A 26329-nucleotide genomic window follows, 5' to 3' on the forward strand; every position below is an offset into this window, starting at 1 on the left:
TTCTCTTAAATGAGCAGAGCAGAGTAAGAAAGACATTTGTTACTTGAAGGTGAAAAATGATATATGATCAGTTTTGGGTTTTACATTTCCAGTAACACACGGTCTTTGTTCTCTCCAGGTTTAAGACTGTAATGAACTCTAAGTCTTCTCTTCAAAATCTCTTCCTCCCATCCTGCGCACAAGGAGTACATTCCATAGTGCACACTACCCATTTTTATTTTTGGACATGTCCTAAGGAGAAACAGTTTTCCTTCCAGCAGATCAGTGATAAATTAAATGTGAATGATACCCCGAGGGCAGAATTAACTGCATGTTACTTGGGGTTGATGCTGAGGGGATGGAGAATACATTTCTATGTGGAGTTTACAATTTGTAAATCTCCTCTAATGTGGATTATGTTTAATAATCACAGCATTTTTGAAGTGGAGGACATGCGTATTGGATGTTTTTCAACATGAATACAATTTTGCAACTTAAAAAATTTTTATTATTCTCTTATAATATGAGAATTAGCATTTGGTCCTTTCCAACTGATGTCTTCCAGATGCTTGCCAGGAACTCTGTGAGATAATTGTCCAAATTATAGTATTAAAATAAAGCAAAAAGAAAGAAATTTAATATTATTATAGTTAGGAAGCAAGCAAATGGAATTCTATTTTAACCATCCATATCAAGCTGTCAGTAATTGCAATGATGGTTCAAGTGTTAGCAATACTCATTAAAGTATTTGGATTATGTTGTAGATTGTCCCAAGGTAGCCAGTAGTGTTGGTTGAAAATGGGGCCCCAAGAGAGTTTCTGATGGGCATTTTAGAAGGCAGGAAGGTAGGATCTCACTGGGCACTTAAAACAGTACAAGTTGGCAGGAGTTAAGAAAAGTGATCATAAGTAGGGTCCATATGTTGGCAGAGCTTAAGGCTTTGAAAGGTGGAGCAGGATTTTTCAGTGGACATATATATGTATGTATGGTGGCAGGTGTTCCCACTATTATCTTTAGAGACAAAATAGAGTATAGTGTAGGGAAAGAGAGAGTGGGAGAAGGAAAGAAAAGAGAAAATTAGAATGTCATTTGCACAGTCTTTTAGAAGGGCTCAGCATATAAAAGCAATTACCACATGCGTTGTTTTGAAGGGTAAATGACTTGCTACGTGGAAAGCATTGGCCAAGCGTGTGTGTGTAGTGAGTGATACTAGATGGTAGGCATCAGAGCATTTATTCTCTTTTTTATAATGATGTGTAATCATTTTCTCCATTGGGCTGATGGGTAGATAACCATTCTGTAACTCACAATAAAATTAAAACTCTGTAAAAAAAAAAAACAAATATAGGACCACAAGGAAATAAATACAAAGGCTACTGATGGCTGTCTTAGGGATGTTGATTAAAATAATTTTTAAAATCTCTTTTCTAAATCATCAGTGATATGACTTCATTTATTTTTAATGGAAAAAGGACATTAACATCATCTTTTCTTTCCAGTTGGCAAATCTGTGACCAGACACTTCTTAAATTAAGTCCGTTTAACGTAGGGACAGTGGTACTGGCAGATGGGCGGTCCAAGAAAGCCCGATAGAGCCCTGGGTGGGACACTCTGTGGCTTCTGTTTAGCTTACCTATGGCATTTGTTCTTGCCTTGTGATGAGACGCCTTCCAGTCTCCAACAAGTATATTTAAGTGACAAGTGAGGACTAGTCTGTATACGAATAGAATCGGCCACCTCCTCAGGAGTGAGCTTTCTTCTGCATTAGGGTGACAGAGAGCAGAGTAGTTTAAGGGCTAACAATGAAAAATGAGTGATTTTGAGCGCGGGTGCTTCTCATTTTATCAGTAGCCATCGGTGGGGGTAACCTGCTGTGGTCAAGTGAAACCTTTTCTGGAAGTTTTAAGAGAGCAGCTGTTAGGGAAGAAGGGGGCAGAAGGCTCCTGTAGAGAGGGGCCCAGGACGCTGTGGCCTACCTTGTCATTCCGGCATCTTTCAGGGAGAGGTAGGATTTGCTCCTGCCTCTGGGGCTCCCATCATTGCCTTGAACTCATTCCCATTTTTGTAAAGAAACTTGCCTCTGTGGCTCCCACAGAGCCACGATTGTATCTGGTTGTTGGCATGTGCTTTGAGAAGCCCTGCTCCTCTCCTCATTGATCCCAGCAAAGCCCGAATACACATGGCCTTGCCGGACCCGAGATGGAGCGTTCACCTCCAAACCGTTTTCCGGAGAATGCTGCAGAGCCCTTTCTGTAAAAGGAAACCCCGCAGAAGTTGCTGGCTGGTTTGCTTCTGGAAGTCTTCTGTATGACTGGAGTCAGGATAATGCCCTAAGGATGGAGGTGTTCCATATTTGGTGGCAGGTGGAACAGGGCAGAGATTCCCTTGAGGCGTGTGGGGAGATGGTTGCGCGAACAAGTACCGTGTACAGAAAATGAACTTGGGCTGAAAGATGATAGGTAGCTATTGAGTTGTGATAGTGTTAATCATAAAAAAATAATAATCGAAAATTTCACAGAGAATTCACTGGAGAAGAAAACTGAAACCATGCTTGCTCCCAGATTTGCTGCTAGGTGGCATGCAATGGTGATATCTTTGTTCTTGTTTATTTGAGTAGAGTGGGTGCACGATGTTCCGATGTTAGTTTCAGGGGTATGACAAGTGATCGGACATCTCTTTCATGCCATTATGAAGGGCAGTGTTCATAGTGATGGTTTCTCTCTCTCTCTCTCTCTTTTTTTTTTTTTTTACTTTTTTCTCTCATACTCAATTGTGTTGGATGACTTCTGTCATAGACACACTGCTTCCAAACCTGCTTCCTATATATGATTTATAAAATCTGGATTTGTTGTTATTATTTTTTTAGATTTAACATCAGACTCCAAAGAGCTGTGGACTCTGTGTAACTTTGTGACATCACAGAGAGATGACCAGTACTTCTGTTGAGAAGCCACCCCCTGCCCACCCCGCCCCGGTCCCGTAAGGGCCCTTGCAGCCATAAGGAAATGATAAATGAATAATTTTGATGGCAAAAAAAAAAACCCTCATAGAAACAGTTCAGCAAAGACTGCATTTTACAAAGCACATTCTGTAGCATTCCTGTATCCTGAGATCTTTAAAGAAGAGTTTAGTGGTCGTATAAATTCATGAAACACTGTGGGCTAGTTTTTCTTCTAGGTTCATAGTGCCTATTGGCGAATTGAAGAATCTGAAAAGTTCTGGGCCCATGAAAATGTTTTCATTTTCTTTAACTCACCATGTTCCCAGTGCTTTGGCTGTGAGTTTCCCACGTCTCCACCTCCCTGTCCACACCCCAGCCCTTGTAACATCCTGCAGAATATATTTGGGGAAGATTCTGCAGAAGAGAATATTGCTTTCCCAGTTTGGGAATCTGGAATCTTGAGAGTAATCAGGAAGCAGGTGCCATGAAGTCTGGATTTCAGTAATAACCAATACTGGGAGCAGCTTTCACCCAGAAACTGACAAAAGCGATTAAAATAATTCGTTTATGATCTCAGAGAGTTTCATCCAAATTCACAACTGTCTTTATTCTCTTAACTAATTTTCTGGAATCCCCTTTTACTGGGATGGATGAGACATGGCTGACAGTCTGAAAGGGACATTTCCTTTCTTGTCCTGGACCATCTCTCCCAGGAGACCAGATGGCCCACTCCTTCTACCAGGACTTTAATTACACATTTAATTGATTTTTCCTTTTCATACATGAATTTCTTCCATGAGCTGCTTTCAGGAGGACATTTTTCTGTTCTCTAATGTTTTGATGTTTGCTCTATTTCAAACCATTTTTATATATGCCTAATTTCATTTAACTATTGTCAGGTAATGTGGTTTGTACAGCCTCTACTTTTGGGGGGAAAATTTAGGGAATTTTTAAAAAGCCCTGTATATGATTAGTTTTTATTACAGTTCCATGGATGTTTGAGGGAAAAAATGTTCCATGCAGAGACAAAGTTTGACATTTATCTATAAAAACAATATTGTTCAAACACTCATATCATTATTTTTGTGCAGCTGATTTATTCAACACTTCCTTAAAGAGTCTCCTATTCCTCATATCATTTCCCCCCTTCTGCTGTTTTTGCGATGTATATTTCAATCTATGTTATTTGATTCTGAAGATTTATGAGTTTTATATGTTCATCGTGAATCATGCCCTTTATCAAAATAAGATTTTTAAATCCCATTTAAGGTACTTGGTCTTAAACATGACTTTGTCATATATTACGATTGCCAGGCCTGCTTTAATTTATATTTGCTTATCCTTTAAGTTTCAATACTTCTTTCCTGAAACATTTTAGTATAGGCAAACAAAATAGATCATTTAGGAGTGCTTTTCATATTCATTATGTATTTTTCCTTTCTCTCAGAGTACTTCTTATATACAGTATACAGTGGATTTAAAAAAAATGAATCTGAAAGTTTTTGTCATTTAATAAGGCTGTTTAATCTATTTATAGTTATAACAATTTTCAGTGTTCTTTCATTATGATTTTATAGCATTTTCCATGCATCTTTGCTTTTCTTTCTGTCTCCCTCCCTTCCTTTCCTTCCTCCCTCTTTCTGTCTCCCTCCTCCTTCCTGCTTTTCTTCTTCCGTTCTCCCTCCTTCTCTCTCTCTCTTATGAAACATGGGCTGACCATATTTTCTTTCACTTTTTCCCCTTAGTGCTTATAATTCTACTAGTGTTTCCCTTTTCATTCTTAAAAAACATATTTGAGCCTATATTTCTCTATCAATAATAACAGCTAACACTGAGTGTTTCCTATATGATAGGCACTTTTCACACATTAAATTATAGCAACCACTGAATGAGGTGGGTATTTTTATATCCCTTTGAAATCTAAGAAAACTGAGTCACAAAGAGTCTAAGTATAGAATTTACATACCTTTTCCAGCTTCCACAGCTCAAATTTGAATCAAGGCAGTTTGATGCAAGAGCCTCTTAGTCATCTTGCTATATTGCCTCTCTGTTTTCAAGGATGATACACTGTCACTATGTCTGTGTAAGTTAAGAAAGTTCATATTTTGCTTTAATTTACTCTTCCCTCGCATATCACTTTCTTAAAAAGATTTATTTGAGAGAGAGAGAGAGAGAGCAAGTGAGCGCACAGTGGGGAAGGGTGGAGGGAAAAGGAGAGAGAAACTTAAGAAGACTCTGTACTGACCATGGAGTCCAATACAAACATAACTGAGCCCATGATGGTGATATCCCAGTCAGAGCAGAAACCAAGAGTTGGGTGCTTAACAGACTGTACCCAGGTGCCCCTCCACGTCGCTTTTAAATTTTTTTAAATTTAAATTCAAGTTAGTTAACATACAGTGTATTATTAGTTTCAGTGATTCATCAGTTGGATGTAACACCCTGGGCTCATTATGTCAAGTGCTCTCTTGTTTAATGCCCATCACGCAGTTACCCCATCTCCCCACCCACTTCCCCTCCAGCAACATTTAGTTTGTTTCCTAGAGTTAAGAGTTTGTTATGGGGCATCTGGGTGGCTCAGTGGGTTAAAGCCTCTGCCTTCAGCTTGGGTTGTGATCCCGGGATCCTGGGATGGAGCCCCACATCAGGCTCTCTGTTCGGCAGGGAGCCTGCTTCCCTTCCTCTCTCTCTCTGCCTGCCTCCTCTCTGCCTACTGTGATCTCTGTCTGTCAAATAAATAAAATCTTTAAAAAAAAAAGAGTTTGCTATAGTTTGCCTCCCTCTCTGTTTTTGTCTTATTTTATTTTTCCTTCCCTTCCTCTGCGTTCATCTGTTTTATTTCTTAAATGCCACATATGAGTGAAATCATATGGTATTTGTCTTTCTCTGACTGACTGACTTTGTTTAGCGTAAAACCCTCTCGTTCCATCCACGTCATTGCAAATGGCAAGATTTCATTCTTTTTGATGGCTGAGTAACACACCACGTTTTCTTTATCCATTCATCTATCGATGGACATTTGGGCTCTGTTCCTATTTTGGCTATGGTAGATGTTGCTGCTATAAACATTAGGGAGCAGGTGCCCTTTCAAATGACTACGTTTGTATCCTTTGGATATATACCTAGTAGTGTAATTGCTGCGTTATAGTGTAGCTGTTTTTACCTTTTTGAAGGACCTCCATACTGTTTTCCACAGTGGCTATACCAATTTGCATTCCCACCGAGGGTGTAAGAAAGTTCCCCTTTCTCCGCATTCTCACCAACATCTTTTTTTTCCTTAGTTGTTAATTTTAACCGTTCTGACAGGTGACTGCACGTCTCTTTTTAATTTCATTTTAAAACTGGATGATGATACTAAGATTTGATAATCTTTATTTTCTCCCTACCTAATTATTTTTTATAGTGGCATTATTATATTTCGATATATTTACATTTGTACTATATTTGCATTGTGTACTTGTATTATTAGATTATATTTTGTGTATTTAGTTTTATGTTTGTATTATGTAGTGACCCTGCCTTCAGTAGTCATGTAAACTCATACCTTGTTTAACCGGACTGTCCTATTATATTGTATTTTAGCTTGATTTGGGGGCAGACGAAGTATGTCTTCAAGTTACTATTTTCAGTAAAGATAAGGTGATATGTTTTCTGAGCTCTTGCCCATTTGAGCATATACGCCACATGTGGTCATGCACGAACACTTGGCTGGTTATAGGTTTACCAGATAACAGTCCTTTCTCCTTTCAAACACAACGTAAAACTCTTTTTCCTTTGGTATCTGGTGTTGCAGAAGGAAGTATAACCCAAGTATGATTTTTTTGTGTGTACACATATGTACCTGTGTAGGTTTACCTACACACGAAACACACATACCTACTTTTTTAAAAATAATCTTAATTGTAGGGTGCATCCTCCCGTTCTGCCCGATAAGGAGTAGGGGTGTTGATTTTAGGTAGATCGGCAAATACACAAGACGAGGCTCTAGAAGTGTGTGGTCATGAGAGATGAAGCTGACCCTTGGCCGCAGGGTTTCTGCAACTTTCACGCCTAGTTGGCTTCCTAGGCCTTTTGGTTATGTGTGTTTGTGTACACGTACTTAGTCACCTTGTCTTCTCAGGGGTGTGAGACTACCTCCCAGTCTCCAGCCAGGGCATCTCAGCAATATCTGGTGCTTACTACTCAATGAACAATCCCAAGAATGGAATGCAGAGGCTTGGCTGGATACATGGGCCTCAGCTGAATTCTCCTCTTGAATCTGGGATAGATTGGCTCCTTCCAGTTCCATTACTTAGTATTGTGTCAAATGCTCATCCCAGAAATATCACCAGAGCAACCTGTTTCTAAGACAGACGTGAGTTTATCGTTTACCATGGTGTGTTGGGCTGAATAACGCCCCTCCCCCCAAAAGACGTTCACATCTTCATTTCTGGAACTTGTGAAGATGTTACTTTCTCTGGTACAAGAGATTTTGCAGATGTGATCGAGATGGGGAGATTGTCTTTGAATTATCAGGTTGGGTCCAGTGTCATCACAAGGGTCCTTAGACACGAAAGAATGAGGCAGAAGAGTCAGGGTCAGAGGAGGAGATGTGAGCGTGGAAGCAGAGGTGGGAACGATGGGATTGCTGGGGTTGGAGATGGAAGAAGGCACCATGAGGTAAGGCACCTATGTGACCTCTAGACGCTGGTAAAGGCAAGGGAATGAATTACCCTCTAGAGCCTCCAGAGAGAGTGTAGTTCTCCCAACACCTTGACTTTTGCCAAGTAAGGCCCATTTTGGACTTTGGACCTCCAGGACCATAAGATAATTAATTTGTGTTACCTCTGCTCACTAAATTTATGGTAATTTGTTATAGTAGCAAGAGGAAACCAATATACTTGCAAGGAAGAATGTAACAGAGTCTTGGCAACGCCTCAAAAGGGGAAGGAAGAAGGGGGGCTGTTTATTATGTCTTTAAAGTCTTGTTTAAGAGAAGGTTTTTTTTTAATATGGGGGCTTGATTAGCATTGGGTAAAGATCATAATGCAGTGGTTTAAGATTGGGGGACATAGTAAGGCAAGAATCTTGAGGAGAGGGGCTGTAAGGGTCTTGGATCAATGAGTCAGTTGTTGCTTTCTGATGAGATGTTCATGGAATGAACAATAAATTTATCTGTGATTTATATTTTCCCAGGCAAGAGTTTCCTAAACCAGTAGTTGTGTTGAGGCAGACAGGGAATAATAGTGTCAGAAGGCTATGTGGGGGTAGATGATTTGAGATCTCGCATGCAAAGAATATATGACTCAGGATCAGATCTTCAGATATCCCCGAGGCTTGTAGAAAGGTTACACAGAGGCATCTGGTAATCTCCTTCCTTGGTACTTTTTCTTTCTCCTTGCAACTCAGGTATTTTAATAGAGTACAAGAAAGTCTTAGTTTACATTTACCCAAATGCTAGGATTTTTACTTAGTTTAGAAAATTCTTTTTCTTGTTTTTTTGTGAATTGATTTTTTGCTGCATCTGTAACAAATTATCAAAACTTAGTTGCTCAAACAATAAGCATTTGTTTTGTTTTGTTTTATAGCTCTTTAGAAGTTTGACATGGGACTCACTGGGGCAAAGTCAAGGTTTTGGGGCCACGTTCCTTCTAGAGGCTATTGGAGAAGAATTCATTTCCTTGCCCTTTCCAGCTTTTAGAGGACACCATGTTCCATGGCTTTTGGCTTGCTTCCCCCATCTTCTAAGCCAACAATGGTAGCCTAGTCCTTCTCATGCTGCCATCTCTGGTTTTCTGCAGATAGTACAAGTTCCCTGCTTTTCAGCACTTGTAATTAGATGGGTCCCAGCTGAATAATGTGGTATAACCTCCCCATTTCAAGTAGACCTTTATCCTAAATATATATGCAAAGTCCCTTTTGCCATGGAGGGTAAACTATTTACAGGTTCAGAAGATTAGGGTGTGGATCTTTGGGGGAGCTGTTAGTTTGCCTGCCACTTCCTAAGTAAGTCCTTTTTACACAAGCACATCATTTACTTTTTGAGGGCACTGCTTTCCTTTTCACAACACATTTTATGAATATTTTATATATATTTTCATAGGATTCATATTTGTTTCATTTACCTAACAGGCTTGTCATTTGTCAAAAAAACAAGGTGGACAGTTTCCCCTTGGCTCTCATAACTTCTCGATTATGGTGAAAACATCAGCTCTTCAGCTGGAAGGATACGTTTTGTACAGTGACGTTCTTGGGCAAGACGGGGCAGTTTCTCCATCTGCTTACTGAGGTTATTACGTCGCTGTGCTCAGAGTGTGCAATGTGGGTGGGAGGAAATCTCTTAACCTCTTCCTGATCAATCCCACTGTTTGAACAAGTGAAAATATAGTCAGAGGTCTTAAAGATTGTTGAGCTCTTAGTTTCAATGGCTAGCCCATTTCTATAGCTTTCTGTGTTTTAAATGAGTGTGTGAATGGGAAGGTAGAGGAAGGAAATGAATCACTACCAGCTCATTGTTCTCTTCACCCAGCATTCCGTGTGGATCGATGGTTTGTACTGTCCTTGGATGTGCTCACAACACTCTTTATATCTCTTGGTTCTAAAGTACCCCACGCTTCTGAAGTTTTCTGTCTCATGTTCCCAAGTGTCCTGTCTTCGTGGCCACATTCTCTCCATATTGGGAAGCACGCTGTATGCCCTGCCCTCATGCTTTCAGCGCGACTCGAAAACAGATACTCTGTTGCGCAGACAGGTGTGAAAACTACGTTTCCTGTTCAGCCTCCCTGAACATCTAGCCAGTAGGAACAGCCCCCTTGTTAATCACTTAATGCCTAATATTGGGCACACCAGATGAGCAAAAGGATGTCTAACCGAAGGGAGATAGATGATTATAAACTCTGTTGCTGTTTTCTGTCGTTAATGGTCAAAAATATTTCATGAACCATAATCGCTTCTGTTTCATCTCTGCTCCAGACTCACCTTGACACCCTGGAAAGAAGTGTGAACCCCAAGCAAGTCTACTTCCGCCAGGATGTTCTCTGCCAGACACTGGGAGGGAATTCGTGTCCACTGGTGACCATCACAGCCACACCCGAGTCCAATAGCGCTGACCACCTGGAGCAGTTCCGTGAGTAAAAGATAACCCTCTTTGAAGATGTGGTGGTTATGGGGTGTCCTCACAGCTTTGGATGCTCCCTGTCCTGTTGGGATCAGAGGCTTCATAAAGGGCTAGGGACTGGTCTGTCTTATAGAAACGCACTCGCCACTCTTGGGACAATAGGAAGGCTAAATATTAACGTTGCGCTATTGTTAAAGGGAGAAAAAAATTGATTGCAAACTGTCAGGGAGAGGCACTGGCATCACATTTTCCAGCCAGGCCCTCTTCTGCCCATAACTCACTGCTATTATACCGCTTCCAAGGCCAGACAAGGGCTGGCAAGGAAGGAAGTTGAGTTTGGAGCCCTGGCTGAAGAAGCCCCATCATGGCTTGAAATGTCCAACCAAACCAGCACATGGGCAGGTGCACGCATGTGTGCACACACACACATGCGCGGCCCTGAAATGGTCCAGCCCTGTGTGCCAGTGTGACCTCCCAGTAACCAATTAGCTTTAAAAGGTGGCCTCTGGCATATCTTAGACCTTAGGTAGGCAAGAAAAACCTATCAGAATGAGGACTGCCTTGCAATACAGAAACATTTGCGCGATGGAAGAAAAGTAGGGGGAGTAAAAAGTCCAGCTGGTTTATCCCCAGAAGATGCAGCCTTACCCGCTGACGTGCTAATGGCCTTCAGGTGACTGTTGGGTGGATCTGGAATGTAATTTCTCCCATCCCGTCAGCATCTGACAATCGCTGCTTAACAGCCTGGGTAATCAACAACTCATGATCCCACCTGAATTAATGCGGCCCTAAAATGCTTTAATGAGTAGTCAGGGATTTTCCAAAAATTCTCTTACCTGTTTTACGAATTTAAGAGCAATTTCTGTAACAGCCCCGGAGCCCTCTGCTCGCACATGAGTAGTTTTTGGACGTTAGTGACAGCAGTCCTTCCGGCGCAGCCTTCGCTGGATGGTGTTGGTGTGAGAAGGCGCTTCTGAGGGAGACTGTGTTCCACAGTGTCAGTTTCCGAGCCAGAGCTGGGAGAGAACCCAGCGTGGGGTCATGGCATGGAGCTGCCTCCACTTTGGCATTTTCGGGTACGCTGACCCTGGTGCACGTGCTGGTGTCAGAACTATAGAGATCCTTTCCTGTGTTAAGGAGAGGACTTTCCACGTGGTGAAGATCCCTAAATAATTTGTCACTCTGACATAGTTCCGTTAATGAAAGAAAAGACATCTCGGGGCACACCCTTCTAGGAGTCAGAGGAGGCTGGTTTCTGTCTGCTGCATAAGATTAGTAATCCTAAGTGCATTCTCCTCTGTGTCTCTACAGTTTCCGCTCTTAAACGTGTGCCAAGGGGCATCGGGATGGCTCAGCTGGTTGAGCAGCTGCCTCCTGGTTTCGGCTCAGATCGTGGTCTCAGGGTCCTGGGATCGAGTCCTGCATTGGGCTCTGCTCAGCGGGGGATCCAAGTGGGGATTCTCTCTCTCCATCTTCCCTACCCCTGCTTCTCTCTCTCTCAAATGGGTAGATAAATCTTTAAAAAAAAAAAAAAAGTGCTGGTAGGTCCAGCTGTTCTTCATCTTCAGAGGTATCTGGGGGCGCCTGGGTGGCTCAGTGGTGAAGCATCTGCCTTCGACTCAGGTCATGATCTCGGGGTCTTGGGATCGTCGAGTCCTGTGCCTGGCTTCCCATTTAGCAGGGAGTCTGCTTCTCCCTCTCTCTGCTTGTGTTCTCTTCTTTTATAAAAAAAGGGAATATCCCGCATAGGAGTGGGGAGGGCCCAGATGATGGTGCCATGAATGCTGTTCATTCTCCTTGGGGCACAATAGACTTGCAAGTGGTGGTCATCAAGCTGAAACCAGGGCTCTGCTCCACAAGAGAGGACAGATGAGAGCCATTCTTCGTAGGTGTGACAAATGCACAATGGCCCAGGTCCCATGCTTAGAAGAAGGGCCGGGCACCTTGCTTCAGTTCTTAAAAAGGTTTTCCACAAGGGGCCCTGCGTTTTCATGTTGCAGTGGGTCCTGCAAATTGTGTAGCCAATCCTGGGACTAAGTTGAGGTCACACAGCTAAAATGTGACAAAGCCTGGTGCCCTGCCTGTGCTACCATCCTTATCCTTTACTGCCAAGTCATGGAAGGCGAGTGGCAGCCTACCTTGTAGTACACTGAAAGTCGTCTTTGTATGCACTGTGCAGCAGCTTGTATCTTTTGTAATGATGGTTGAAGTCATCCATTTTACAGATGAGGTAAGTGGAGGCTCAGGGAGGTTCGATGGTGGTGCCCCGTTAGTTTCTGATTTTGTTATTCTGATTCCAGAGTCCATACACACAACGGATGTCCTAACACAGCCATTTGAAGAGGTGCTCCAGTTCCACTCTGAACCAGAACTTTCCCTCCTGCCAGTTTCATGTCCTCACATGAGATGCTAGCGTAGCTGTTAAAGTAACTCATACTAGGTTGAGCACAAATAAGTGTATTACCCTCTTCCTGCTCACAGTTAATTTTATTTTCCCTTCCTAACCCAGTGGAAACCTTTGTGTGGTGGGCCTTTCACATACTCTGGCGGGAAGGCAGGGCGGAGAGAGGATTCAGAGCCCACAGGTCCTGGTGCAGAGCTGCGGTGGCGTGGCTGGGCCGTCTTGCTGGGAACAGTCTCGGACCATGGGCTACAGATCCTGGGCTACAGAATAAACTGCTTCCTTGGCAGGGTAACGTGTGTGTGTGTGTGTGTGTGTGTGTGTGTGTGTGTGTGTACGTATGTCATATGAATATATGCCACTGCTGTGTTTCGGAGAGAGAAAAAAATCCAGCACAATATAAACACCACCTAACCTCCAAATTGCAATTAACCATGCCTGTAAATCAGTAATAAAACTACTTAACTCCCTTTGAACCAAAAATGGGATGCCTTGCTTTAGGGCAGGAAACTTACTTAGCAAATGAGCCAGCACCTCAAGCCTCCCTCCAGGAGAGCTCCTGTTATCTCACCGGCTTTCCCCCTCCCAGAGACTAGGCCGCTTTCAGATCACAGGAGTATTTAGCTGTGGTTTGGCTAGTTTCTGGTGCGGTGGCTGCCACTCACCAGAGGTGTTCGTGCACTGAAAGACTTTCTTTCCACTGTGTAGGATTATCGCTTCAGTATTTTATTTTATTTTATTTTATTTTATCTTAAGATGTTATTTATTTGACAAAGAGAAAGAGAGCACACAAGCAAGGGGAGCAGCAGGCAGAGAGAGAAGCGGGCGCCTGCTGAGCAGGGAGCCCGATGCGGGACTCGATCCCAGGACCCCAGGGCCATGCCCCGAACCGAAGGCAGATGGAAGGCAGATGGCTAACTGACTGCCACCCAGGCATCCCCAGGCTTATTTTAGAAACCCAAGAAATAAAAGTGTGGCTCTGGGGCCGAGAGAGAAAGGCTCCTTACTTGAGGCTGTATCCCCTGGTGGTCGGGCTAAAAGTCCTGGACCTAGAGATGATCAGGACAATTTATTGATTACTTTTACTCCTTCCTGGGGTCTGGGCTCCAGGGAGTCTCCTTGAAGGATTAATTTGGCTTGATTTATTTTTCAAAAGAAATTTTTTTTTTTAAGATATTTTCCTGGAAACATTTTGCCTTATTTTCTTGATAAATATATTTTCAGCTCAGTGGTAAGCCAGCTTCCCTCATGCATCTTTTCTCGCTGTCTGGAGAATCGAGGGGGCCGGTGCCTCCTCTCGGTGCTCCCAAGAGAGGAAACTCACTTCACACCTCAGAGCCAAAATGCTGGCAGAGCTCCAAGAGCAAAGTCACTCTCTGACCTTTTCAGTGCGACAGCGAACAGTGAAGTTGTCTGAGAAATTGCCCCTGTAATCATTACGGAGGAGACAGGCTTGAAGAGAAATTCAGGATGAAAGGAACCGTTAAAAAAGGACAAACGGTTCATCCTAGCTTCGGGCTCTCAGTGGATGAGGCAGGGGGGAATTAGCAGGTCCAGGCCCTTGCTGCCTGGGAGGGTTCCAGATGTTGGAGGAACCCTGGGCCTTTGGGATTTGTAGAGCAGAGTGTGAGTGCGGAGTGAACAGCATCCAAAAGAAAGGGGCAGAGACCCTGCCGGGTTGGAGCAGAAGGCCTCCCCGAGCACGTCTGGGGACAGGTGTGGCCAATCCCGGAAGCTGCTGCTAGTGTTTTCGGAGACTAGGTTCCCTCGACTAGCGGTGATCTGGCATATTTACCCTTAGCATGGTCAGATCTTTCATACATTAAAGTACAGTAAGTACTTCCATGAGCAGATGCTTTGAATATGCAGCGTAGAAGTAGAGAGTTGAGAGGTCATATTTTCTTAAGTTTATGTACTTTTCACAGACGGGGTGTGTGTGTGTGTGTGTGTGTGTGTGGTGTGTGCTTTTGGATTTGTACTGAAGGTCACTGTTTACTAAAACCCTAGTGAAAGTGAGTGAGAAACCCAGAGAGGAGAATGGTCCTGTGTCTCCGAGGTTGGGCTGTCCCCCAGCCAGGCCTGCAGAAGGGCTGTCTCCACGGTCACAGACCTTCCTCCGCTTGCTGTTAGTTATCTGTATTTTGCAGGTGGCAAAGTTAAGGCTCACTTTGGTGAAAAAGCAGCTGGAGGCCACCAGGGTGGCAGGTGGGGGCTCAGGGAAGAGACCCCAGGCCTCTAGCCCACAGTTCAGGGCGGACCCCTCCTTAAGGATCTGCCTCACTGGGAGAGTCCTGGGAAAGGTGCACGAGGAGGACGCACTGCTTAGGAACAACTGCCATCATTTTGTTGACTTTTCCATTTCCTCCACATTTCCCCCACAAACTCATATTCTAAATTACCATTTCAACCCAAAGGAGGTTGAGTCCCTTTTTAGTTTGGGGAGCTAGGTTTCTGTGATGGATGCTTCCTTTTTTTCAGGAGCTTTATTGCCAAATTTCCCCCCTTTGGACAATGATGCATTCAGACGCTTCAGCAATATTGTCTTGGGCACCTGGGGCCTCCGCGTCAGGTCCGTGACCGCTCAGGTCATGATCTCAGGGCTGTGAGATCGAGCCCTGCGCTGGGCCCCACATTAAGCCGGGAGCCGCTTGAGGTTCTCTCCACCCGCCTCTTGTGCTTTCTCTCTCTCTCTTTCTAAAATCTCTCTCCCTTGCCCCTACCTCCCTCATGCTCTCTTTCTCTCTCTAAAACAAAGTAAAACAAAACAAAACAAAACAAAAAAACAGTGTTGTCTTCACTGGTCTCATGAGTTAACCAGAGTGGAGGGATGAATCTGGGGGAATTTTCCAAGGGAAGACACCACTCTCTTATTAGAAACTCTCATCTTGAAGTGACTCGTCACTGACTGACTCAGTGATTCCCAAGGAGCCAGGAAACAGCAAAGGTAGATGGGAGGGGGCGGACCTGCTATTTTTTGCCACCGCAGACACCTCCAGCCTGCGGTCGTCAGCGAGAAGAGCAGAGCGTAACCTTTGTGTGTCTCCGAGGTGAGATGATGTCACTGCACCACCAGGGTCTCCTGTGGGCATGCGCTGTTCTTTCCAGGGGGCCTGAGGTGGGGGAGGCGAGAAGCTGCATTTGTGGTCGTTCAAGAACACCTTTCTTTTCTTTTCTTAAAAATATTCTCACAAAAAGCAGTGTTCTATTCAACCTGCCATTATGCTAAAAGCTTTTCCTTGGAAGACAATAGCTGTTCTTAGAAAAAAGATTTACACGGGGTCCCGAGGGTATAATGAGCTACCACACGGCACCTGCCTCAGGTTGGGAGTTGTCACTTGTAAGTGGTTTTAAATTAGAACGGAGTGGAAAAATACACAGTTACAGAGTTCCCCTCTTGGCTTCTTTGCAAATCATTTTGCATCCTCTCTGGCCTTTATTTCTTTCAAGACTCCTGATCAGGTATGAAGAACAGAACTTGCTGCTGGGGAGGGTGAGAAGGGACAGAGCAGTCCAGGGAAAACAGAAACTTGAGTGAAGTGAAAACCTCTTCCTCAGAGAGCTTTTTTTTTTTTTCCCCCTCACCCTCCTAGCCCCCACCAGACATGTAGGGCCAAGGATTATTAAGGGATCACTAAATGTTAGAGCTTAGAAATCTGTAAAGACCACCGAGTTCAGATTTCTTACTTCCCAGGGGAGGGACTGAAGCCAGGGCTTGGCCTGACCTGTGTAGGGCACCTCGCTGGCTGATGGCAGAGGTGGCCCAAGGCCTTAGATCTCTCATCTCCTGGTGGGATCCTCTTATTTTCCTTCTCTGTAAAGCACTGCTTCTGACAAATAACAAATGAGCTCTAAGAACATAAAGACTTCTCTCTGTGGACGTCTTTAGAATAGAAGGAGTTAGAAGGGAGACACTGAACTGTGCCCTTTCCTTGTCAGGGGATTTCTGTCTCTTCAGGCAACCAGGGCTAGAACCCATAGAAGGTATTAGGAATATGAAGGTAAATACCGTTTAATCCTTGTCATTAGGCACTCAGGACCTATGTGTGAGGTAGGGAAGTGGTGTGTGTGTGTAAGTCTTGCTAACAGGACATCGTGATACAGCAGGTTAGCCCAGACCCGGGGTATAAACACAGGTCATTGCAAGCAGACAGAAGACAGCATTTACCTGCATGGTAGAATGTGATTCTGTTGGGGGCTTATACCCATAAGGGCGAGCTGTGTAAATCCCGTGTGTGTGTGTGGTAGTCTTCTACTGACACAGCTGTTAAAGAAACCTCTGTCAGAAACACTCAGAACCATTTGAAGACCTATTTGTATCTCTCTTGAGAAGACATGATGGGGGAATGCATAGAACACATCCAAACCATCTTAAATTTGTCCTCGTCTTTCTTCCTGTTATGGGTCTGTACATACTTAAGTAGGGGGTCACAGTAACCCCCTCCTTTTTTCAGTACAAACCCTCAAACCTATGACATTTTGACTGGTCGACTGTCTCCTTTCTGCTTCCCATTTTCACCTCACCAGCCCAAGAAAAAGAAAGCTATGAATCCTCTCTCCTTCCAAGGCTGGTTGCAGGGAGTGGGGAAGATTGTAAAACCTTTCAGTTGAAGAGCTTTGCTTATTCCCCACCATGTATGTATTTGGGTCTCACAAAGTTTTTACATAATACCACTTGGCCCTCAGAGTTCCCTTGTGAGCTGAGGAAGAGAATAATTATGATGCCCGTTGTATAATGATAAAACCGAGGCTCGGTGTCATTTTATCTGTATCTAGAAGTCAGACTGCCACATGCGGAGAAATGGGGAGTGTCTTATTTATTCATTTCTTTCTTTATTTGAGAGAGGGTGTGCGTACAGAGGGGAAGGAAGACAGTCTTAAGCAGACTCCATGCTGAGCACAGATCTCATGACCCTGAGATCAAGATGTGAGCGAAACCAAGAGTCAGAACTTAACCAAATGCACCGCCCAGGCACCCCTGGGGAGTGTCTTTTCAAGAAGGAAAAATAGCATTTGCAGAGGCAGGGAAGTCTGGACACGATGCTGTGAAAATCTCAGGGCACCAAGACTGGTGGATAGATTATGGGATCAGATGATAGATGAGAAAGGTCATTAGGGCTGAGGGGTAAAGGCAGTTATTTTTCCTGTTAGGAAGTGTCTCCTGTAGGCAATGATGGGCCAGTAGGGTGTTATTAAGATCAGATTCGTTTTGGAGGAAAATTCTATAAGGCAGTAACGTGGAGGGAAGTCCAGAGTGAGGGGGAAGTCAGGTGACATGGGCCCTGGCACAGAGGAGTTTTTACGCATTTAGACCCTAGATTGAGACTCACTGGGTGTGGGGGAGGAGTTCCCTAATCTTGGCTCTGCCATTTATCGGCTTGGTGGTCTAGAAAAGGGTGCTCAGACACTCTGTGCCTTGGTTTCCCCGTTTATAAACTATGAATAATAACTAGTACCTTCTTCCTGGGGCAATCTGAAGATTGTAAAGGGCTTGGAGCAGGGCCTGGCCCACAGTGAGTGCCCCAGAAGTAGCAGAAGTGGTTAGTCATCCAGATGGGCAAGGAGGTCTCCAGGGAGGATACGGAATGGGAGGGAAGGGTCCAGAAGTATAAGAGATGTCTCAGTTAGAAGTGAGAGGTCTTGGTGATTGGTCGGGAGTGGGGATAAGGGGCACAGAGTGGGCACAGAGTGGAAGTATTTTGACTCTGGGTATGGGTGCACAGTGTAATGCCTACCAAAGCCTACGCGAGAACCGGGGCTTCCGTGGGGGCTGAAGGAATTCAGTTTTGGAAATGTTCATTTTCAGAGGCCTGCAAATAACGTAAGAAGTCAGGCTAAACATAATTATAAAGTCAGTATGCTATAAAATAGCCTCTATTTCAGAGGGAAATAAAACAAAATTTGTATTACCTGAACAATTTTCTCAATTAGCTGGGGTACTAAAAGTTGACTCTATGTGGTTACTGTGGCAGGAACATGTACTCTGTTCTTTTGACTCAATCACAGAATTTTCTTTTGTGTAAGGATGCTCGTGAGCTAGAATTAATACCTTTTAAGGGAATTAACTCCTTACACAGTATGTACACATGATTCATTGTTCACATAACAGCTCTGCGAGGTAAAGAAAAAAAAAAAAGAATTGTATTTATTATCTTCGTTTTTCGGTGGCAGAAATTGAGGCCCTGGAAAGTCATATGAGGAGGAAGGGCCGGAGCTCTAGTTGCTCCCAAAACCATTTGGAACGTAAGCCCCGTATTCTGCCACCTGTTTCAGCCATCCAATAATCTCTGCCTTCAAGATGCAATTCCTTCTACATAGGGAAGAGTTGTTTATACTGCAAGTCACGTGTGTTAGATTTCTCCAGATCTATGGTCATGTGAACATTAATAACCCTTGTGATGTTCCTACGATCTCAGTTTTATCTCCTCTGCAAGGGTCTGCATGCCTTTCTAACCTTCACCCACACTAATCTTCTTTTTGTTCGTTGAACACAGCATCCTAGCTGCATCCCCTGGGCCTCTGCATTTGCTGTTTCCTCTGAATAGAACCCTTTTTCTCCATAGCTTGACATGGTTGCTTTCTTCTTGTGATGGACTCTCTGCCTTGCTGGATCATCATATTGAAAGTGACTCGTCCTTCCAGAGCCCCTGATCACGGGACCCTGCCCTGTTTCCTTCATGGCCCTGTCGCGTCCACGAGAACACAGACTGTATGCCATAGTTTGTCACCACTGTTTCTCTAGGGCCTTAGAGACCCTGAACACAACAGGTGCACACTCAGTGTTTACTAAACAAATACATGAAATCCAGGTGTCTGTTCTTGTTAGCACCCACAGTGTAGGGCCTCTAACATCCCTTGAGAAGTTACCTTTTTCCTAACTATTTCTTGGGGTACCCAAGGGGAGCCTCAGATTGGCTCCTAAAGCAGCCATGGGCTATAGTCGACACTTACAGGCCACTCCGTTCTCCTTGATGGTTGGCCTTGGTTGCCTGCTGTCCTTGCTGTCGTGAAGGGACCCTCGCAGTGTCATGGCTGGGTTTCCAGAGAGCTGGATCCAGACCTCTGTGCCACACCTTGACATCACTTGTCACAAAGTCTCCCCGAGTTTCCTTTGACAATAGCTCCTTCTTCACTGGCTAAGCAGGGACCAGATAGCAGCCATGGCCCGTTATCTGGGTACTCTTCTCTCTCAGGGTCCTTGTGCCTAAGGAACAAACACTAATCCAAACTTCTTTGTCCTCCAGACCTCCATGCAAAGGTTTTCGTGTCTGTGAACACATGCTCTGAAAGGAGGCTCATCACCAACCCACCAGCTTCCAAAACAGTCAAACCCATGCCGTCAGACTGTGTTAACCGGATGATACTTTGACACATATGTTTCAGGGAAGTCTCACAACATGACCATGAAAGTGTTATTAAATTTCGCATTAAAATGCATGGTTTTTAATATAACAAAAACAGTGCAATTTATTTTTATGGATATTTACATGTGTAGAAAAAGTATAGAACCATGGTGAAAAAAGATCCGGGTTCAAGACAGCGACACTTTCTGAGGATAGAGAGAGCAGAAGGAGAAAGAGAAATGTCTCTTAAATCTGTTTGGAGGTTTGTATTTTTCTTGGGGGGGGTAGTTTGTATTTTTTTTTTTAAGATTTATTTGTTTTATTTTTATTTTTTATTTTTCTAAAGATTCTATTTATTTTAGAGAGAGAGAGTGTGACCAGGGAGGGGGCAGAGGAGGAGGGAGAGGGAGAGACTCTGAAGCAGACTGTGTTGAGCGTGGAGCCCAATGAGGGGCTCGATCTCATCACCCTGAGATCATGGCCTGAGCAGAAACAGAGTCAGTCGCTTAACCGACGGAGCCACTCAGGTGCCCCGGAAATTTGTATTTCTCAAAAGAAAAGAGTTGTAAGGAAAATCTGCCAAACTGTCAACTTTTCTATCTGTTTGGGTAGGTACCTGGATGTCTGTCATATAAATTTCGTAGTGTCTCCAACTATATTTATATTTCCTTTTTAAAATTTAAAAGTTAAATGAGAAAGTGCCAACATGTCATCCTTGTTGAAGAAGTTTGGTAAATTAGAGTAAAATGTGAAAATAGCCTCGTGTTTCTCCTGTTACTTCTCCCGAAGCAATGGCTGTTAACAGTCTCGTGTTTATTTTGCACAACACACGCGTGTGCACACATACACACTCACACACAGACACAGAAACTCATAAATACTAAGTCTTGAAATTTAGATAAAATGGACTTTTACCTTCATTAGCCTCCTGACAGTTCTGTCCTGTGGAGGCCTGAATCACTTCCCCAGGAATTCTGAGAATTCCTCACCAGGTTCTATGCCATCAGTTTAAACTCCCTCCAAAGAGGGGCGACTGGGTGGCTCAGTGGGTTAAAGCCTCTGCCTTCAGCTCAGGTCATGAGCCCAATGTGGGGCTCGACCCCAGGACCCTGAGAACATGACCTGAGCCAAAGGCAGAGGCTTAACCCACTGAGCCACCCAGGTGCCCCTGTATTTTTATTTTAAAAATTTTACCATTTCTAGTAGGTGTGAAATAGTTATTTCACTGTTCTTGACTTTGTATTTCCTTAGCAATTAATGATTTACTGGAGTATCTGTTAAAATTTTTTGCCCATTTTCTTTTTTTTTTTTTTAAAGATTTTATTTATTTGACAGAGATCACAAGTGGGCAGAGAGGCAGGCAGAGAGAGAGAGAGGAGGAAGCAGGCTCCCTGCAGAGCAGAGAGCCCGATGTGGGACTCGATCCCAGGACCCTGAGATCATGACCTGAGCTGAAGGCAGAGGCTTAACCCACTGAGGCGCCCAGGCGCCTCTGCCCATTTTCTTAATAGGGTTGTTTGCCTTATGATTGAGTCAGAAGATTTCTTTATTCTGGATGCAGATTCTTCATCAGATATGTGTTTTGCAAATACCTTTTCCTAATCTGTGAGTTGATTTTCATTTTCTTAAGAGTCTCCTAAGAAGTGGAAATTTTAAAATGATGACATTCTATGGCCATTTGTCATTTTTTTAAAAGTTTAGGGTTAGTGCTTTCTGTGTTGTAGATAAAAAATACTTACTTGACCCAGTGGTTCTTGACAGGATATTTTTACCCTTCAGGAGAAAATTGGCCATGTCTGTAGACATTTCTGATTGTCGCACTGGAGAGGTTACTGTCATCTAGAGTGAAGAGTCCAGAGGTGCTACTAAATGTCCTATAATACACAGGACAGTCCCCCACAACCCACCCCAAAGTGTTAATAGTGCTGAGTCAAAGAAACCTGTGCCTACACCAAGGTCACAGAATTTTTATTCTGAAGTTTTACTTTATTTTTTTAAAAATTTTATATATTTGAGAGAAAATGAGCGAGAACATGAGAGTGGGGTGAGGGGCAGAGGGAGAAGCAGACTCCCCACTGAGCAGGGAGCCCGATGCAGGGCTTGATAACAGGACCCTGGGACCATGACTTGAGCTGAAGGCAGACGCTTAACGGACTGAGCCCCCCAGGCGTCCCTGTTCTAAAGTTTTAAAATAGTCTTAGGTTTTGCATTTAAGTATATCTATCAAGTTGATTTTAGTTTATACTATGAGACATGGATGAAGAACTGAGGTTCTTCTCTTTTTTTTTCCTCTTTAAGAACGCCTCCTGAGATTTTGAAATTTGAGAGGAATTGAAATCTTAACAATATTGTTTTTTTCCTACTCATGAACATCGCATATCTCTCCATTTACTTAGGCCTTCTTTAATTTCTTTCTTTAATGTTAATGTAGTGTTTAGTATAAACTTCTTACATATTTTTTTTAGATGTATTTAGATGTATTTCACCTTTGATGCTATGGTAAATGGCAAACATTTTCATTTTTTATTGGTAGTATATGAAACTGCAATTGGTTTTTGTGTATCAACTTTGATTCATGTGACTTTGCTATCATTTTTCTTCCAGTAGTTTTTCGGGTAGTTTTTTTTTTTTTTTCTTTTTTAATTTTTAGCATACAACATGTGCATGTTGACTGTGAACAAAGAATTTTATTTCTTTATGTTCATTTTCTATTTTTAAATTTTTTTCTTGCCTTACAGTGCTGCCTACAAACTCCAATATAATATTTAATAAGGTAGTGAGAGGAGATACTATTTCTTGTTACTGATTCAAGAGGGAAATTAGTCATTTACCATTAATGGTATTATTAGTAGCTCTTTCATAGATACCCTTAAAAAAGTTGAGTTGTATTTTTAGTTTGCAGAGAATTTATATAAACCTATGATTTTTTTTTCCTTTTTAACCTGTTCATTTGGTGCATTATATTGTTTGATTTTCACTTGTTGACCCCACCTTGTTTTTTATTTTATTTTCAATTTTAATTTCAGTATGGTTAACATACAGTGTTATATTAGCTTCAAAGGTATAGCGTAGTGATTCTGCAGTTCCGGGTATTACTCAGTGCTCATCAAGATGAGTGGACTCGGGGCGCCTGGGTGGCTCAGTGGGTTAAGCCTCTGCCTTCAGCTCAAGTCATGATCCCAAGGTCCTGGAATCGATCCCCACATCGGCTCTCTGCTCAGCAGGGACCCTGCTTCCCTCTCTCTCTTTGCCTGCCTTCTGCCTACTTGTGATCTCTGTCTGTCAAATAAGTAAATAAAATCTTAAAAAAAAAAAAAAAGATGAGTGGACTCTTCTGAGAAAAACTCCATTTAGTGGAATATATTTGCACCATGTTTATGAGGAATATCGATTTGTGGTTTCTTTTTTTTGCAATATATCTATTTTTAAAGGTTTGTTTATTTGAGAAAGAGGAACAGACGTAGCAGGAGAGAGAAACTTAAGCAGACCCTGCACTGGGTGTGGTGCCTGATGCAGGGCTCCATCTCACCACTCTTGACATCATGACCTGAGCTGAAACCAAGAGTCAGACCATTAAGCCACGGCACCAGCCAGGTGCCCTTCTTGCAGTATCTTTATATGGTTTTGGTATCAGCGTAATGCTAGCTTCAGAAAATGAACTGGGAAGTGTTTTTATATCATGGTAGTCTGGCTAAGGCCCTTCCTCTTCCCAAGACATTCATATCCTAATGAATCCTAATCCTTATTCGTGTCTTGGAACTTGTGAACAATACCTTATATGGCAAAGACTTTGTAGATATGATTGATTAGGTTAGGGGTCTCTAGATGAGGAGACTGTACTGGATTATCTGGGTGGGGCCTCAGTGCCATCACAAGCAGGTTTGTAAGTGAGGGGGAGGATGAGATTGCAAAGAGAGAGGTCATGGGGCAGAAGCAGAGGCACAAAGAGAAGATGCTGCAGTAGTGTCTTTGAAGACACAGGAAAGGGTCACGGTGTCAGGAATGAAAGGAATGGAGCTCTAGATGCTAGAAAAGGCCAGGAAACGGATTCTTTCCTAGAGCCTCCTGTAGGGGCATCATCCTGGCAACCCGTTGGTTTTGGCTCACTGAAACTGGTTTCATTCTTCTTCAACTTCAGAACTACATAAAAGAATTAATTTGTGTGGTTGTTTTAAGCCACCTAATTTGTGGTAATTTGGTATAGCAGTCGTAAGGAATTAATGCATATTATCTCTTTTATTCTTACCCTATATTGTTTCTTTATTTTAGATCCAATTTTTCACCTGAAAATTTTCCTTCTTTCTGAAGATCTTTAATATTTCTTGTATTTTGGCAGATCCATAAGCAATAACTTTTTGAGTTTTTATTTTTATGAAAAAAAAGTTTTTCTATTTCCTTTTATTTTGGAAACGTTTTTTGTTTTGTTGTTTTGTTTGTTTTTGTTTGTTTGTTATTTTAATCCCCTGAGTTTGGAATTCTAGGTTGGCAGTCTTTTTTTTTCCTTTTAGTATGTTAAATATAATGTCTTCTGGTTGCATAATTGCTGGTAAGAACTATGCTATAATTCTTATCTTGGCTTCTCCCTATTCATTATTTTACTTTTTCTCTGGTTGTCCTCAGTTTTTATCAGTTTGACTATGATCTATGTAGGTGTGATGTAATTATGTGTATCTGTCATTTCTGTATTGCTTCAAAGTTCTCTGAGCTACTCATACCAGTGACTCATTTTTCATTAATTTTTGAAAAATCCCAGCCATTCTCTCTTCTGAATATGTATTCTGCCTCATTCTGTCTTTCTGTGCTGGGACCCTGATTATATATGTGTTAGACCCTTTTGTATTATCCCACAGTTCTTGAATACTTTGTTCTGTTTTTTTCCTTCATCGCTCCCCCTCCCCCGCTTGTTTGGATTTGTAGAATTTTATTGGCCTTCCTTTAAATTCACTGATTATTTCATTGTCTGCCCAGTTTCCCAACATGCCCGCCCAGAACATTCATATCTGACACAATTTTTAAAAATTTATAGAATTTCCACTTGGCTCTTTTTTAAAAAATTTATTTTAGAGGGACAGAGCATGCATGTAAATGGGGGAGAAGGGAAGAGGGAAGGAGGGAGAGAAAGAGAATCTTCAAACAGATTCCCCACTGATCACAGAGCCTGACGTGGGCCTTGAACTTAGGACCCTGAGCTCATGACCTGAGGTGAAACCAAGAGGTGAACCACCCAGGTGCCCCTTGACTCTCTTTTTATAGTTTCCTTCTCCTTGTTAAAATTCCCAATCTGGTCATTTACATTTTCCTTCTTTTGCATGTGATCCTTACCATGGTAATCATATTTCTTCCAAAGTCTCTATTTAATAATTTTAGCATTGAACTCTTCTCTGAGCTTGTTTCTGCTTTATATCTTGGTAGTGTTTTGTTTGTTTGTTTGTAATTGAAATGGTATTCAGCAGGTGTGGGAGAACAGCAGAGAATGAGACCAACACTATGTACATTCAGAAATGGATCTGCCTCTTTTCTGTCCATGTGGAGTGCAGTGGATCCGGTCAGGAGAGGGTTTTGATCTCCTCATTACTGTTAGCATGCAGCAGGCTTCCATTCCTCCGGTGGTGGTTGCTGTTGCCATGCAGGTGGCTGAGAGTCTACTAGGAAGGGCTGGGGGCGGGGGGGGGGGGGGGGGGGGGGTGAGGGGAGCTCAGTGTTCCCGCCCCTCCACCCGGAGCCCTCTCCAGCACGTCTGCCTTACAGAGGACCTAAGGCTCCGCACACTGTTTCCCTCCCCAGGGATAGACAATTTTTGCATCTACCCCTATCTCAGAAGCACAGGTACTATCCAGGGTTCCGAGGGAGAGAGGGGCTGCTCCTCCCACAGCAGTGGGAGGTTTTGCTTTGTAGGAGAGAATCCTAAGAAGCTGGCGGTATTTTTCTTGTCCATCAGCAACAACTGACCTTCCACCTGCCTGTGCCACTGCGTGTGCCTGTAGGGGGAGCTCTTCTCACTCTCCTGCCCTACAACAGATCCAAACAGAAGAGGACACAAGTTAGCGGGAGCTCCCCTAGTGTTCCATGGATTCTAGTTCACACACTATCCCACACATGGCTTTCAGGAATCTCATAAAATTTTACTTTCTAATGAAGCAGCCCCCTCTTTCCTTCTGTACTCCAAGAAAGGGGAAAAAGTTTGTGTGTCTGTCCTTATAGGGACTTACCACTATGGAGTTCATTTGTCTGCTTTCTCATTTTAACCTCTGATAGGTTCAAGGGAAGTTACAATGAATGGATTATTTAGGTTTTTGTTAAGGGTAGGATGGGAGCAGTATTCTCCAGTGGCTTTCTGCATGTTTTCTTGAGAAGGTTTTTAAAGTAATTTATTATTTTTCTACTGGTGGGTCTCCTCACCCTTGGGCTCTGCTCTGAACATCTTTCTCTCTATTGACTTTTTAGTTTCAATTATTAGACTTTTCACTTCTAGAAATTTATTTCTACATCCGTGTTTCTGCTTTTATAGCCTTATTCTTTGCTCATATCTCAAATTTATTTTATTTCTTGATGTTCTGGGTAGTTATTTTATG

At 42.9% G+C, this 26329-nt stretch overlaps 1 protein-coding gene across 1 annotated transcript in view; it reads left to right on the forward strand.

The window, feature by feature from the left end:
• LOC111152678 (ATP/GTP binding protein like 1) overlaps window positions 1–26329 on the forward strand; it is a 438273-nt gene that overhangs the window by 112458 nt on the left and 299486 nt on the right. Inside the window, exon 16 of the mRNA XM_022511237.1 lies at window positions 9872–10025. Within this exon, the coding sequence (XP_022366945.1) occupies window positions 9872–10025 (154 nt within the window). The remainder of the gene's footprint in view (window positions 1–9871; window positions 10026–26329) is intronic.

This window comes from Enhydra lutris, unplaced genomic scaffold (assembly GCF_002288905.1).
Source record: "Enhydra lutris kenyoni isolate GAN:26980312 unplaced genomic scaffold, ASM228890v2 scaffoldscaffold29, whole genome shotgun sequence".
Lineage (NCBI taxonomy): Eukaryota > Metazoa > Chordata > Mammalia > Carnivora > Mustelidae > Enhydra > Enhydra lutris.